Source organism: Oryctolagus cuniculus, chromosome 15 (assembly GCF_964237555.1).
Source record: "Oryctolagus cuniculus chromosome 15, mOryCun1.1, whole genome shotgun sequence".
In the NCBI taxonomy this organism is placed as follows: domain Eukaryota; kingdom Metazoa; phylum Chordata; class Mammalia; order Lagomorpha; family Leporidae; genus Oryctolagus; species Oryctolagus cuniculus.
Window position 1 is genome coordinate 6,604,935 of NC_091446.1, and position 15,550 is coordinate 6,620,484.

General features: G+C 52.1%; 1 protein-coding gene across 1 annotated transcript in view; it reads right to left on the reverse strand.

Moving 5' to 3' along the window:
- ZRANB1 (zinc finger RANBP2-type containing 1) overlaps nucleotides 1-15,550 on the reverse strand; it is a 125,333-nt gene that overhangs the window by 104,606 nt on the left and 5,177 nt on the right. Inside the window, exon 2 of the mRNA XM_070057090.1 lies at nucleotides 7,245-7,370. Coding sequence (XP_069913191.1) covers nucleotides 7,245-7,321 — 77 coding nt within the window. The 5' untranslated portion in view covers nucleotides 7,322-7,370. The remainder of the gene's footprint in view (nucleotides 1-7,244; nucleotides 7,371-15,550) is intronic.

The following is a 15,550-nucleotide window of genomic DNA, read 5'->3' on the forward strand; positions in this document are numbered from 1 at the left end:
GGAGGCTGGGGAAGCTCCCATCCTGCCTCAGGGTTTCCTGCACCAAGGACACGGGGCACTTGTCTGCCAGGGACCCCGAGAGGAGAGGAGCAGCCTTTGCGCCCACCCCTCCTGCAGAGCCCCGAGTCTCTGCCGATGGGCCCCTCCCCTGGGAGGGAGGGGGTCAGGAAGGACTTAGGGGACATGCAGGCCTCGGCAGGCAGCTCCAGGATGGCTCCTGGCTGGGTCACTTCCTTCCATGTGGCCTGGGCCAAGAGGGCCCGACTGTCATTGCCACGGAGTGTGGGTAATGCCACCTGTGCAATGTAGATAAGTGTCCGCCCAGAGCCTGGCAGGCGGCGGGTGTGCCAGGAGTGACAGCAGCTCTGGGCCCCAGGCCTGGCCTCCTCCCCCTGGCTTGACCTGTTTTGGGGCTCAGGTGCTGGCTCCCTGCCATGCTGTGCTGTGTTGTGCCAGGCCACGGGCTGGGCGGGAAAGCAGGGCCTCATTCTCTCTGTGGGAGACGAAGGCTGGGTGGCGGCTGCACCCTTGACTGACTACAGAGACTGTGACTGGCTGTCTTAACCCTGGATGCTCAATCAAATCACCCTGGGAGCCCAAAAACCATCCTCAAGGCCCTGGGACAGCAATGGCTGAAGCTCCCCAAGGGATTAAAATGTGTGGCCAGGGTGAAGAACCGCTGATAAATGTCCAAGTTAAAGACTGTTTCTCCAAGCTGTCCCACCTGACCTGCCTCCCTTTCCCGGGGAGCAGGCAGGCTGAGGGGCTAGGACTTCCTGGGAGTCTGCTGGGGCACCGGCCAGGCCTGACCCGGGCCATGATGGGGCTGTCCTACACATGCCCACAAGTTGCACCCAAAAGGGTTCTTGGCCCTGGCGCACACCCTGGGCTGGGAAGCGCAGGCTGAGCCCGCAGTGCCTCCCACCTTCACGCAGGCCTCTTGTGGACCACGGGGACAGCAGCCTGCAGCCTGTCTTCCCTTCCAGGTGTTTGGTGATTTGTGGATGCTAAGGGTTGGGGTGCAGTGACTTTAACCACACCCTCACCAACATCATTACCCCATCATTTCTGGAGAGCTGGCTCGAACGTCTGCCCAGTACCACCCTGTTACATACACTAGCCGAGTTGTAACTCCCAGGGCAACGCAGTGAAGGAGGCCGTGGGGTCCTTATTTCACGGACAAAGGAAGGAGCTGGGTCCTCAGCTCAGTGCCACCAGGAGGAGAATGACGCGGAGCACTCCCGGCCTGACTGAGTGGTCCCAGGAAGACAGACGCACACAATCTGCGAAAGACATCTGAGAACTGAGACGGCCAAGACTGAGAGTAACAGTAGATTACTCCAAAGGTGGCGGGGGCGGGGAGAGAGAGGGAGAGAGAGAGACAGGGGCCGCCTGCACTGCATGTCGCAGTCCTGGTTCCAGTCTCGCTCCACTTCCAGTTCAGTTTCCCAATCACGCACACCCTGGAAGGCAACGGAGACGGTGCAAGGAGCTGGATCCCTGCCACCCACGTGGGCGACTCAGGTGGAGTCCCAGGCCCCCAGTCCAGGCTACTGAGTGCATTTGAGGAGTGAACCAGCGGATAGAAGATCTCTCCCTCCCCTCACCCTCCACCTCTCAAATAAATAAAATAAATAAGCATTAAAAAAAAAAAAACAACTTGTGGTTTCAGAGGCTTGAGGTAGAATGGTACATTCTTAGGATTGAAGCCTATAAAACTCTCCCATGTAAGAATTTTTTTTTAAAGGACTTTGAAAGATATTGATCATTCTGGGCAGTAGTGAAACAGCAAGTCAAATGGGACATGTAGAGAAATCACGGCCTACAACACTGAAGGTTGAAAGTTGCCTCCAATCCAGACGCCAGGTGCACAGCAAAGGCAAGGAGACCATCGTAGAGCAGCCAGAGAGAACAGACAGATGATGTTCGAGAACATTGACTGGCAGCAGGCTTATGAAGGCGACAGCAGCGGGCGAACACCTGCCTGGGGGAGGGAGGGGGACTGGCCTTTAGTTCTGCCAACCCAGAGTCCTGAACCCAGCAAAGGCATTTTTTTTCTTTTCTTTTTTCTTTTTTGACAGTCAGAGTTAGACAGTGAGAGAGAGAGAGAGAGACAGAGAGAAAGGTCTTCCTTCTGTTGGTTCACTCCCCTAATGGCCGCCATGGCTGGCGCTACGCGGCGATCCAAAGCCAGGAGCCAGGTGCTTCCTCCTGATCTCCCATGCAGGTGCAGTGCCTAAGCACCTGGGCCATCCTCCACTGCCCTCCCGGGCCACAGCAGAGAGCTGGACTGGAAGAGGGGCAACCGGGACTAGAACCTGGGGTGCTGGCGCCGCAGGTGGAGGATTAGCCAAGTGAGCCACAGTGCCAGTCCAAAGGCATTTTTCAAAGATGACAATGAGAGGCCTGGTGGTTAAACTGCCAGCATCCCTACCCTGGCATAGCTGGGTTCAATACCAAACTCCACTCCTGACCCCAGCTTCCTGCTAACGCAGACCCTGAGAGGCAGCACACGTCAACTCAAGAAGCTGGGCTCCTGCCACCCATGCGGGAGGCCTGGATGAAGCTCCTGGTTCCTGACTCCTGGCGTCAGCCTGGCCTGGCCCTGGCCATTGCAGGCATTTGGGGCGTGAACCAGGGGATGGGCATGCTCTCTGCCTCTCTCTTCTCAAGTAAGCAAAAAAGTAAGTAAGTAAGTAAAGTTTAAAAGGATGGATAGGAGAATAAAATCATTCAGATAAAGAAGTCTGGGAGGGGCTGGCGCTGTGGTGTAGCGTGTAAAGCCACCACCTGCAGTGCCGGCATCTCATATGGGCGCCAGTTCTAGTCCCACCTGCTCCACTTCTGATCCAGCTCTCTGCTATGGCCTGGGAAAGCAGTAGAAGATGGCCCAAGTCCTTTGGCCCCTGCATCCATGTGGGAGACCCGGAGGAAGCTCTTGGTTCCTGGATTTGGATCGGCACAGCTCTGGCCATTGTGGCCAAATGGGGAGTAAACCAGTGGATAGATTTCTCTCTCTCTCTCTCTCTGCCTCTCTGTAATTTTTCCTTTCAAATAAATAAAATCTTTTTAAAAAAAAACCTAATAAGGACATCATAGGAGAGAATTACTAATGAATTGCTTATATGAATAATGATGCAAAACCCCTTAGGAAAATATTAGCACACAAAATGCAATGATATATAAGAGAGAGAGAGGGAGAGTCAGATAGCAAGGTCTTCCATCTGCTGGTTCATTCCCCAAATGGACACAACGGCCAGGGCTGGGGCCAGCTAAAGCCAGGAGCCAGGAGCTTCCTCTGGGTCTCCCATGTAGGTGCAGGGGCCCAAGCATTTGGGCCATCTTCCACTGCTTTCCCAGGCCACAGCAGAGAGCTGGACCAGAAGTGGAGCAGCTGGGACTCTAATTGGTGCCCATATGGTCTGCTGGCACTGCGGACAGCAGCTTAATCTGCTATTCCACAGTGCCAGCCCTAGATAAAATGATACATTCATCAAAGCACTAAAAGGAAATTAGGAATGGAAGAGTATAGAAAGATAGATCTTTCAATCTGATATAGTCTTTGCAAACCCACAGTAAACATCTTAGGGAATGTGAAATATTGAAAGCTTTCTGGGGCCGGCACTGCGGCATAGCGGGTTAAAGCCCTGGCCTGAAGCGCCGGCATCCCATATGGGCGCCAGTTCTAGACCTGGCTGCTCCACTTCTGATCAAGCTCTCTGCTGTGGCCTGGGAAAGCAGTGGAAGATGGCCCAAGTCCTCGGGCCCCTGCACCCACGTGGGAGACCCAGAAGAAGCTCCTGGCTCCTGGCTTCGGATCAGAGCAGCTCTAGCCGTTGCTGCCATCTGGGGAGTGAACCAGCGGATGGAAGACCTCTCTCTCTCTCTCTCTCTCTCTCTCTGCCTCTCCTTCTCTCTGTGTGTAACTCTGACATTCAAGTAAAATAAATAAATTAAAAAAAATAATGAAAGATAGCTGAGACCTCTACACAGAACACAAGTACAAGTCAGCATTGTGAGAAGTGAATGAAGACCCACAGAAACTGACACATATAAGAATGTCTGATTCATGGATTACAAGACTCAATACTGTAAATATGTTATTTATTCCCAACTGATATATACAGTCCATTTAATATTAATAAATAAACAAGCAGATGATATTGGGGATGCAGAATTTGAGAAACTGATTCTACAACTCATGCAGAAATGCAAAGAGCCAAGAAGAAGTTCGAGGATGTTTATGGCCAGTATCAACAGCTGTTGCTGACCCTCATTAAGATAAATGGGCTGGGGGCCGGCGCTGTGGTGTGGCGGGTTAAGCTGCCACTCGTGATCTTGGCATCCCACGTGGGTGCCGGTGTGAGTCCTGGCTGCTCCATTCCCAATCTCATTCCCTGCTGGTTGCCTTGGAAAGCAGAGGAGGATGATCCAAGTACTTGGGCTCCTGCACCCATGTGGGAGACAGGGACCTAAACACTTGGGCCATCATCCCCTGCCTTCCCAGGAGGCTGTATCAGGAGCAGGGAGCTGGGATTCATCCTGGCACTGCAACATGGGATGCAGGCGTCCTGAGCAGCAGCTTAAACTGCTGCTCCACAATGCCAGCCCCAGGGATCATCTTCAGTAGCTGGGGTCAATCAACTGCACATCCATGGAGAAAAACTAAGCTCTGCCCCTTAGATCACAGAACATACAAAAATTTGACCCTTAATTCGTACCACACACAAACATCAAAATGTGAAAAGTAAATAATACTTTTAGCCAAAAAAAGTTTCATGACCTTGAAATAAGTATTTCTTAATTAAGATACAAAAATACTTCCCTCTAAAGGAAAGTAATTGGTCGGTTGGATTGGATTATCATTAAGAATTTTTGAGGGGCCGGCGCCGTGGCTCACTTGGTTAATCCTCCACCTGCAGCACCGGCATCCCATATGGGCGCTGGGTTCTAGTCCCGGTTGCTCCTCTTCCAGTCCAGCTCTCTGCTGTGGCCCGGGAGGGCAGTGGAGGATGGCCCAAGTGCTTGGGCCCTGCACCTGCATGGGAGACCAGGAAGAAGCACCTGGCTCCTGGCTTCAGATCAGCGCAGAGCCGGCCGTAGCAGCCATTTGGGGAGTGATCCAACAGAAGGAAGACCTTTCTCTCTGTCTCTCTCTCTCACTGTCTATCTCTATCTGTCAAATAAATAAAAAATAAAATTAAAGATTTTTTTGAGCAGCACAAAACACCTTGCAGAGAGTAAACAGACAAGCCACTGACTGGGAGAAGGAAGATGTTTGGTGGTATACTCACATATGTGCATGTATGCACACATGCACACACTCACGTACACACATAGATCTTGGAATATAGAGGAACTCCTGCAAACCAGTAAGCAAAAGGCAGACGGCACAACAGGGAAAAAAAAAAAAGCAAAAGGCTCATACAAGAACTTCTCAAAAGGAGCTATTCAGATGGCAAAAACACACGGAAAACTGTTCAACCTCGCCAGTTGCCAGGGAAATGCAACTGTAAAACACGGCGCCCACAGAGAGAACGGCTCATGTGTCTCCTCTGACGCTACCAAGAGCGGGTGAGGGCGGGGTTCCTGGATCTCTCCTCGCACCAGGGGACTCGTGTGACTGTTGGCGGGACCCACCGAAGCCAAACGTTGGCGGAGTCCAGGGCCAGACCAGCCACCCACTCTCAGACACACGCCCCAAAGATGACATACGCTTACCAAAGCCCACCACGAGAGTGTGACGGGATGTGCCATTCGCATTCTCCCACACACCGAAAAGTCTCCAATATCCATCAGTGACTGAACACGTGCTTGACCTCACCAACACCACGCTGAGTGACAGGAGTCGACAAGTTAGCGACAGACCAGGTCACTTTATGTCGAGAGAAGGCAGGCATGGGGGGGGGGGGCACCAGCCTGAGATGGGACAGGAAAGGGGACATTCCAGGATGCAGAGCCGTGTTCTGTCACTGCTCTTTGTGCCACTGACATAAGCAGGTTCACGTTGTGAAGAGTCCCCAAGTTATGCAGATCTGGCTTGTGTCCTTCTCTGGGTATACGCTACTCTTTGATAAAAACATTACTGCAAGAGAAGCAGAGGGAAGGGGGAGGGGGCAGTGGGGCAGAGAGACAAGCGCGGGAGGGGAAGGGGACGCCACAGAAAAGGGCTGACAATGGGTCCCACCTGGTCTCCGGGCGCCTGTGGCAGCCTCTCCCAGCACCGGCGTGTCCGCCGTTGCAAGGCGCGCTCACGGGGGTTGGGTCGGGAACAGATGGCCGGAGAGAGGTGCCAGGGCTCTCTGCCGCAGCACCCCTTCTCCGGAGGGCTTGGCCGTCACTCAGCCTCACGGTGACCATGCCCACTCTCCCTGGGTGGGTGGAGATTTGAGTGCCAGCCTCCGGATAAAGAAGGGGATTAATTTGATCCTCCACCTGGGTACCTCCGGGTGGGCAGGCCAAGGGAGGGAGCCGGTGGAATGTGTGTGCGAGCTGTGGAGATGGCCTTGACCTCCCCATAATGCTGTCTTTCCTGTCAGAGCCAGGGCAGGGAAAGCCGTGTGCTGGTTGGGGCAGGGGTCAGCAGGATTGTGGCTGCCACAGAAGAGGTCCCCTTCCTCCTGCCCGGCTCCAAGGACACCACAAGGAGCAGTGCAGGCCGTGGTGCCAAGCCCTGCGGGGGCTCCGGAGCGTTTGCTCCAACCTGCTCTTTGTTTACTGCCTTCTCCTGTCCTTCCCCCAGCTGACACTCGGTCGGTCACGGTCTGGAGCAGACGCAGCTCCACGAGGAGGCAGGGGGCCTCGGCTCTGTTCCTGTCCCTAGCTCCGTGACCTTGGGCATCTTACTGTGCTACTCTGTCTCTACCATTTCCTGCTTGTGAAACAGGGGTCAGTGCCCCATGCTGCCCAATGTGGGAGCCATTAGCCACGCGGCGTGCAGCTACTGACACCTACATTTAAATTAGTCAGAACTGAGCAAAAATCTAAAACTCAGTTCTTTCGTCTTGCTAGCCACATTTCCAGCGCTGAGCAGTCACACGTGACTGGTGGTCCCTGGGTGGGATGGTGCAGCTGTAGACCACTTTCTCCATCACAGAAAGTTCCATTGGGTAGGGCTGGGCTAGACCCAAAGTCCGACGTAGACAACAGATACAATGAGGTGGCGGTCTGAGCCAGGCTCTCTCACGGGTCCCCCTGCACAGGGCTCTGACCACAGGGGCTCTAAGCGGACAGTGCCCACTTACCCAAGCTCCACACGGCTGTGCTTCTTGGACAAAGGCTTTGTTCCAGACAGCAGTAGCCACAACCTGCCATTGTTCATTGTCTTCTGGGCTCTGTTTGCAGGCTCTCTCTTAAGCCTCACGACACCCCTGCGAAAGAGGGATTACCATCCATCAGCGCCTACAGAGACTCAGAGAGGCTGAGCAACTTGCCTCCGGGCACACAGTTAAGGCAATGACAGAGCCGGGATTCAAACTCCAGGTGGATCTAACACCCATGCTCATTGTTCTCAACTAGCTCCAGAACTCGGGGGTGGGAGGGTGGGGAGGTGGCCCCGAGAGGCCCCAGAGGTCACCACTCCATGGTCTCCATTGCCATTAAACAAGGAGTGAGTTTGTGCAGAAAACTTCGGAGCTTCCCTGGAGAGCTGTGGGGAGGGGGAGCTTCAAGAGAGAAGCCAGGGCTGAGTGGACAGAGAACCTTCTAGCCAGACGGAGCTGATGGGCTGGAGAGGTGAGAGAGGGCAGAGAGTGCCTGTGCTCTGACAGGAAGGAGAGCGAGGTCTTAAATGCCCCATTTTTGCCCAGCTTACTCGGACGAGCCATTGGCTTGAGACATTCCGAGGCCAGCACTGGCTTCTCCACCGTCCTCCACCCACTACTCCCTGGGGGATTTCCTGCCTGTGGTTTTTCTTGAACCCAACGTCACTGTTCATGCAAGTGCATCCATTTCTCCTTGTCTATGTGGTCTCCAGGGAGCCTCAGCCAACCTGGAGTTCTACGGGCCCCAGCTGGCCCAGGTGCTACCAGATTTCTCAGTTTCTCCCATAGGCACCTTCCACGGGCCCAGCATTCCTCAAATGCCATTGGATCCTTGAGTTTATTTTATTTTTAAAGATTTACTTATTTATTTGCAGGGCAGAGTTACAGAGAGAGAGACGGACAGAGAGAGAGAGAGAGAGAGAGAGAGAGAGAGAGAATCTCTCATCTGCTGATTCCCTTTCCAAATGACTGCAACAGCCAGGAGCCAGGAGCTTTTTCCAGGTCTCCCACATGGGTGCAGGGGCCCAAGCCCCTGCTTGGGCCACCCTCCGCTGCTTTCCCAGGCCATTAGCAGGGAGCTGGATCAGAAGGAGAGCAGCTGGGACTCCAATTGGCGCCCATATGGGATGCAGGCACCACAGGTGGCAGCTTAACCTCCTATGTCATGGCACAGGCATAGATCCTTTCGTTTAGACAAGAGAGCATGAGGCTGGCGCTGTGGCACAGAGGGTTGACGCCCTGGCCTGAAGCACTGGCATCCCATATGGGCACAGGTTCGACTGCTCCACTTCCATTCCAGCTCTCTGCTGTGGCCTGGGAAAGCAGAGGATGGCCCAAGTCCTTGGGCCCCTGTGCCCACGTGGGAGACCCGGAGGAGGCTCCTGGCTCCTGGCTCCGGATCGGCACAGCTCCGGCCATTGTGGCCAATTGGGAAGTGAACCATGGGATGGAAGACTTCTCTCTCTCTCTGCCTCTCCTCTCTCTGTGTTACTCTGGCTTGCAAATAAATAAATAAATCTTAAAAAAGAAAAAAGAAAAAAAAAAAAAGGTGACCAACGCCCTGGAGGAGTTTCCAGGGCCTGGGATTTGGACCAGGAGGTCCCCAGCAAAGCAGGGCGAGTGGGCAGCCCTCAGCAGGGGCAGTTCCTGCACGAAACTCCCCTCACTGTCAAGATGCCGCTGGACTTCAGCCCGAAGGCATTTGTGAGAAGTGTCAAGGAGCGGAGGAGGATGGGCGCGGTAGCCTTGTGTCCTTGCTGCGAGGCCTGGGCCAGGGCTGCAGAGAGGCCCCAGCCATCGGGTGTATGAAAACGCCCGCACATTTGCAAGGAACAGCTGCTGAGAGGGGAGGGCGGGCTCCCAGCGCACAGCAGGGGGAGGCCTTCATGGCCTAAACCTGGCTGAGCGCCCGTTCCCAGAGCCTTCGGGGCAGACCCACTAGATGTCGGTGGACCCTGGGGTGGGGAGAAGGTCCCAGGTGCCTGCCTCCCCTGGGAGCAGAAGTCTCTCCGTCTCTCTCTTCTTGGGAAGGCATCTGCTCTGGGCTTTGATCCGAGAACCAGAAGTTAACCAACCAGAGGGGCAGAGTGAGGAGGGAAGGCAGGGCTTGCTGGGATAATGGTTCCTTCAGGGCACTGTGTGTGACTTTCACAGCCCTTCCCTTGGTCCTCTTGGAGTAACTGTCAGGGTAACCTTGTGAGGCAGGCAGTGCTGGGTGTTAGCGTCACCCCATTTTAAAAGTGAGTATGCTGGGGCCGGCACTGTGGCACAGCAGGTAAAGCCGCCACCTGCAGTGCTGGCATCCCATATGGGCACCAGTTCAAGTCCTGGCTGCTCTACTTCTATTCTACTTCTGATCCAACTCCCTGCTATAGCCTGGGAAAGCAGTAGAAGATGGCCCAAGTCCTTGGGCCCCTGCACCCATGTGGGAGACCCAGAAGAAACTCCTGGCTCCTGGCTTCAGATCAGCTCAGCTCTGGCCATTGCGGTCATCAGGGGAATGAACCAGTGATGGAAGACCTCTCTGTCTCTCTCTGGCTCTACCTCTCTATAAAACTCTGTCTTTCAAATAAATAAAATAAATCTTAAAAAACAAAGTGAGTAAGCTAAGGTGCAGAAGTTTGCATAACTCAGTGTTGGAATGCATGTTACACCCTGAAATATGTTTTTTTTTTATTTTCTATTTTTTATTTTATTTTTTGACAGGCAGAGTGGACAGTGAGAGACAGAGAGGAAGGTCTTCCTTTTTCCATTGGTTCACCTCCCAGTGGCCGCTGCAGCCGGCGTACCACGCTGATCCGAAGCCCGGAGCCAGGTGCTTCTCCTGGTCTCCCATGTGGGTGCAGAGCCCAAGCCTCCACTGCACTCCTGGGCCAGAGCAGAGAGCTGGACAGGAAGAGGAGCAACCGGGGCAGAATCCGGCGCCCCGACCGGGACTAGAACCCGGTGCACCGGCGCCGCAGGTGGAGGATTAGCCTATTAAGCCGCGGCGCCGGCCGAAACACGGTTTAAAGTGGGGTCTCAGGTCTGTGCCTCTATTCCCCCAGACCTAAGGACCAGGACCAGCCCTCATCCGCATTCAGCAACAGGGCCTCTCCCACCACAAATTATCCCCTTTCGCGTTCAGCCACACAACTGTGGGTCACCATGGATAAGCAAACTGTGACAGACAGCGGAATACTATTCAGCACTGAAAACATAAGCTCTCACAGTCGACCTCGACAATCCCTATGCCCTAGCGCAACAGCGGCTGCCAGGGCTGCCCCACATTCTAACAACACACAATAGTTCTTTTCCTTCCTGTTGCACAGTTGCTTTTGCTAGCGAATCTGCTAAGCTGTCTTCCCAAGGTCCTTGACAGAACTGGACAGAACCAGCTGCAGCCAACTTTCACCCCTTCCCAGGCACATCAGCAGGGAGCTGGATCAGAAAGGTGCAGTGGATGAGATCAGGCACTCTGATACGGCGCGCGGGCATCCCAAGGTGGTGGCTTAACCACAGCACCACAACACCCACACTTTTGTTTATTTATCTATTTTTTTTGTTTGAAAGGCAGAGAGTTATGTATGTATGTGTTTAGAATGGCAAACAGACAGACATCTGTTGTCTGCTAATCCATTCCCCAAATGCCTACAACAGCTGGGCTGGACCAGGCTGAACCCGGGAACCTGGGATTCAACCCGGGTCTTCCACGTGCATGGGCAGGGACGCAGCACTTCAGTCATCCCTGCCGCCTCCCCAGGGTCTGCCACGGCAGGAGGCTGATTCCTGCATTAGCAGGAACAGGAGCCAGAGCTGGGAACAGAACCCAGGCACTCCAGGGTGGGATGTGGGGCCTTAACTAATGCCCATCCCTTATCTTTAATAGAACTGGTAAGAGAGGAGTAAACATTTGATAAAAGAACTGCTTGGGGACCAGCATTGTGGCTTAGTGGATAAAGCCACTGCCTGTAATGGCGGTATCCCACATGGGCACTGTTCCTGTCCCAGCTCCTCCACTTTTGATCCGATGCCCTGCTAATGGCCTGGGAAAAGCAGTGGATGACGGCCCATGTACTTGGGCCTCTGCCACCCAAGTGGGAGACTCAGAAGAAGCTCCTGGCTCCTGGCTTCCACTTGGACCGGTGCTGGCCATTGCAGCCATCTGGGGAGTGAACAAGCAGATGGAAGATCTCTCTCTCTCTCCATCTCTCTCTCTAACTCTTTCAAAATCAATCTTTTTTAAAAACAAGAAATATTTTTATACTTAAAGAGAAGTAGCTTTAATATTATTCCAACAGAGATGTTAGTACTTTCTTTAGGTCTGCAAGAGATAGATATTCTGATTATTAAAGTTGAAAAAGTAAAAATGGTTGAATGGGGCCAGTGTTGCAGTGTAGCAGGTAAAGACGCTGCCTGCGATACCAGCATCCCGTACGGGCGCTAGTTCGGGTAATGGCTGCTCCACTTCCGATCCATCTCCCTCTAATGCACCTGGGAAAGCAGTGGAGGATGGCACAATCCTCCCCGTGACTCAGCAAGGTTTTCTAAAGGAGCTGACATTCGGGCTGGGCTTTAAACAACGGCAGGGTTGTGACAGGTTAAGAAGATGGGGAACTTTTCAAGGAGTCAGGCTGCATAAAATCCTTCTCTTCCCATCTTATGTACCAGAGAGCTATTTCTAGAGTGGTTACTTACTGTCCTCCAATCCCTCTGCACTCCCCCCAACACACACCCCGAAACTGTTGTCAAGCTCTTTTTTTTTTTTTTTTTTTTTTTTGGACAGGCAGAGTGGACAGTGAGAGAGAGAGACAGAGAGAAAGGTCTTCCTTTGCCGTTGGTTTACCCTCCAATGGCCGCCGCGGCCGGCGCACCGCGCTGATCCAATGGCAGGAGCCAGGTACTTCTCCTGGTCTCCCATGGGGTGCAGGGCCCAAGTACTTGGGCCATCCTCCACTGCACTCCCTGGCCACAGCAGAGAGCTGGCCTGGAAGAGGGGCAACCGGGACAGAATCCGGCGCCCCGACCGGGACTAGAACCCGGTGTGCCGGCGCCGCAAGGCGGAGGATTAGCCTAGTGAGCTGCGGCGCCGGCCGTCAAGCTCTTTTTGATGCTTGACCACATCTGCTTCTTGTCAGCTGAGAGCCAGTGAGTGGCTCCCAACTCTGTCAAGCAGGGCCCACACGGGTTGGCCACAGCAAATGTCCCAGGCAAGCGTATATTTGCTTGGGTGTCAAACACCTCCCAGTCTCATTTGTATGTGGACTGGATGAATGGGGTCTGTACCTCCTAATACTTAATACGATCTAAGCTACCCCCAGCATAAACACACTGTGCTAAAGGCTAACAGTAAGCACCATAAATGAATTGTGTGGAGTACCCCACAAGATGAAGGAACTCATTCTGACATTTTAAGAGTATGGCCCGGCGCTGTGGTGTAGCAGGGAAGGCCACTGCCTGCAACACCAGCACCCCACGTGGGTGCCAGTTGAAGTCCCGGCTGTTCCAGTTCCGATCCAGCGCTCTGCTGTGGCCTGGGAAATCAGTAGAAGTTGGCCCAAGTCCTTGGGCCCCTGTACCCATGTTAGAGACTTGGAAGAAGCTCCTGGCTCCTGGCTCCTGGTTTTGGATTGGCCCAGATCTGGCTGTTGTGGCCATTTGAGGATTGAACCAGCATATGGAAGACCTCTCTCTCTGCCTCTGCCTCTCTGTAACTCTGCCTTTCAAATAAAGTAAATAAATATTTAAAAAAATATTTTAAGAGTAAAAATCCATGTTGTTCTAAGCACTCTGCCTTAGAGGAACTATAAATAACTGCTGCAGTTTGGAACCACCTTCAATCGCTAAAGGCATTTAAATGCTTCTTGGAAACTTAGGAACAGGATTCTGAACTAGGAAAACTTGAATTGGTTCCAGATTTTTGGAAAAAATAAAATTGTTGTCAATGCGAAACAAAATATAAGTGATTTTATCTGGAAATGAGGTAAAAATTTGACTTCATGGAAGTAAGCAGCCTCAATAAGGCTTTTTTTTTTTTTTTAGATTTATTTATTTGAAAGAGACAGAGAGAGAGAGAGAGTCTTCCATCTGCTAGTTCACTCCACAAATGGCTGCAAAGGCTGGAGCTCAGCTCATCTGAATCCAGGAGCCAGGAGCTTCTTCCAGGTCTCTCTTGTGGGTGCAGAGGCCCAAGGACTTGGGCCACCCTCTGCTGCTTTCCCAGGCCATAGCAGAGAGCTGGATCGGAAGTGGAGCCCATATCGGATGCTGGCACTGAAGGCTGGGGCTTTAACCTGCTGCACCGCAGCGCCGGCCCCCAGCAAGGCTGATTTTACAGTGGCCGTAAATCTGGAAAACTGAAGTGTGGTGAAAAGACCCAGAGAACCAGGAAGATGTCTGGGTCAGCAATGCATGAGTCAATGACCCACCACTCCAGAAGTGCATTATGCAAATTCTCACTGAAGAAAAATCATAAAATGCAAATAAATGAAAGCTGGGGCAAAATCACCGGTGCTGCCATGACCCAGGCGAGTATCCACCCCTCCAGATCATCCCCCACAAAGAACAATCCCGTGTGGATCTTTCCCCCACAAATGTCAGATTGTATCTCCCATACTGTTTGGAAAACTGCTTCGTGTAGTGTATAGAAACCACCTTTCCAAGTTGAGAAATTTATGTGTGTGTGTGTGTGTGTAAACATATATGTATATAAATGTATTTGAAAGGCAAAGTAACAGAGAGAACCTTTCATCCGCTGGTTCACTCCCCAAATAGCTCCAATGGACAGGGCTGGGCCAGGAGTCAGGAGCTCCATCCGGATTTCCTACGTGTTGGCAGGAGTCCAAGCACTTGAGCCGTCTTCTGCAGCTTTCCCAGGTGCATTAGCCGGGAGGTGAATCAGAAGCCGAGCAGCAGAGACCTGAAGCAGTGCTAGAATAGGGGCGGCCAGTGTTACAGCTCAACCAACTGCACCACACGCTGGGCCCCATTTCAGTACTGTAATGGCTGCAGAGACTATTTCTGCTAAAGAAAGGACCGGAATCGAACCATTTCACTGTGCTTGGCATTCTTGTTACCTCCAGTTGGAGGCTATCAGAGACGTGCTGCAATGGTTTCCTTTTGCTAAATCTTTGCCCAGAGAAGGCTGCTTCTAAGTATTGTACGATATTGTGGACCACAGGTAACCTCTGGCACTCAGAGCGACAACTCCCTGTAGATATTCCAAGGCCTCGCTGCTGGAAGGTGCCCCTCTCCCGGGCTCCAGGGATCAGAACAACCCCAGAGAAGCCAGTTTAAATACATTCAATATCCCGACACACTTGTCTTACTTGGGATGTAGCAGAAAAGGAAGATGGTTAAGTTAAAAACCCGGAACTTTCCCGGAATCTGCTTGTCTTAACACTGAAAAGTAAACATTTTCCATTATTTATTAGCACCACATTTGCAGAACCATTCGCCTCCAGGCTTCCTGTCTGGCAGAATTCAAGTTTGTTGTGGGAAAGGATGAAGAACTTGTAAGACTGAAGATCTAGTAACTGGAATGAAACCTGCACGGCAAATCACACCCAGAACAGTTAACCACTATTTCTTTTTTCTATTGTATTTTTATTTTACATTCTTCCACTCCTTAAAATAACGGGCTCACAGACAGCCATTTACATCTCTTTATTAAAGCAGTTATTGTCACTGCCCCCACTGTGTCTGGAATTTAAAAATATATGTCCTGAATATCTGAGGACAAGATTCCATTTTTTTGTTTTCACTCAACTCCAGAAAAAAACAATTACAATGTGTAATTAAGCATTTCCAGACTTCTACTTAGAAGTTAAAAGAATCCAGTCTCCTTTTCTGCAAATGGTTGGAAACTAAATCCTGCTTAAAATGGGTATTTTGGATGATGGGAGAGAGACATCATTTAACTGGAATGGCTCCCACAGAATCCGGAACACTGGTGGCCAGCAGGTGCTTGTTCTAAGATGATCCCATAATTCCAAGGTGCGCTAGGAGCATCGACATCCACAACACCCCTGTGCTGGGTGCCCCCTGCTCACGAGCCACTTCAGACAAGATCAGTTTTTCTGTAAAAGGTATCTTTAGGAGACCTTCCCAAGACCCAGTTTTATACTTAATTCATATTTAGTTCTTTAGGCAACTTGGTATGCAACACACTCTCCCTGAAATCAACAGCAACATTTAGTAGGATGTGTTCCTGGATTTCCCCTAAACCCAGCCTGACAAGAAGTCTGTATCCAGATGAGATTTAAAGCCCTCTTTAAAAACTGTCACCTACTGCAGACTGGCAGAATGAG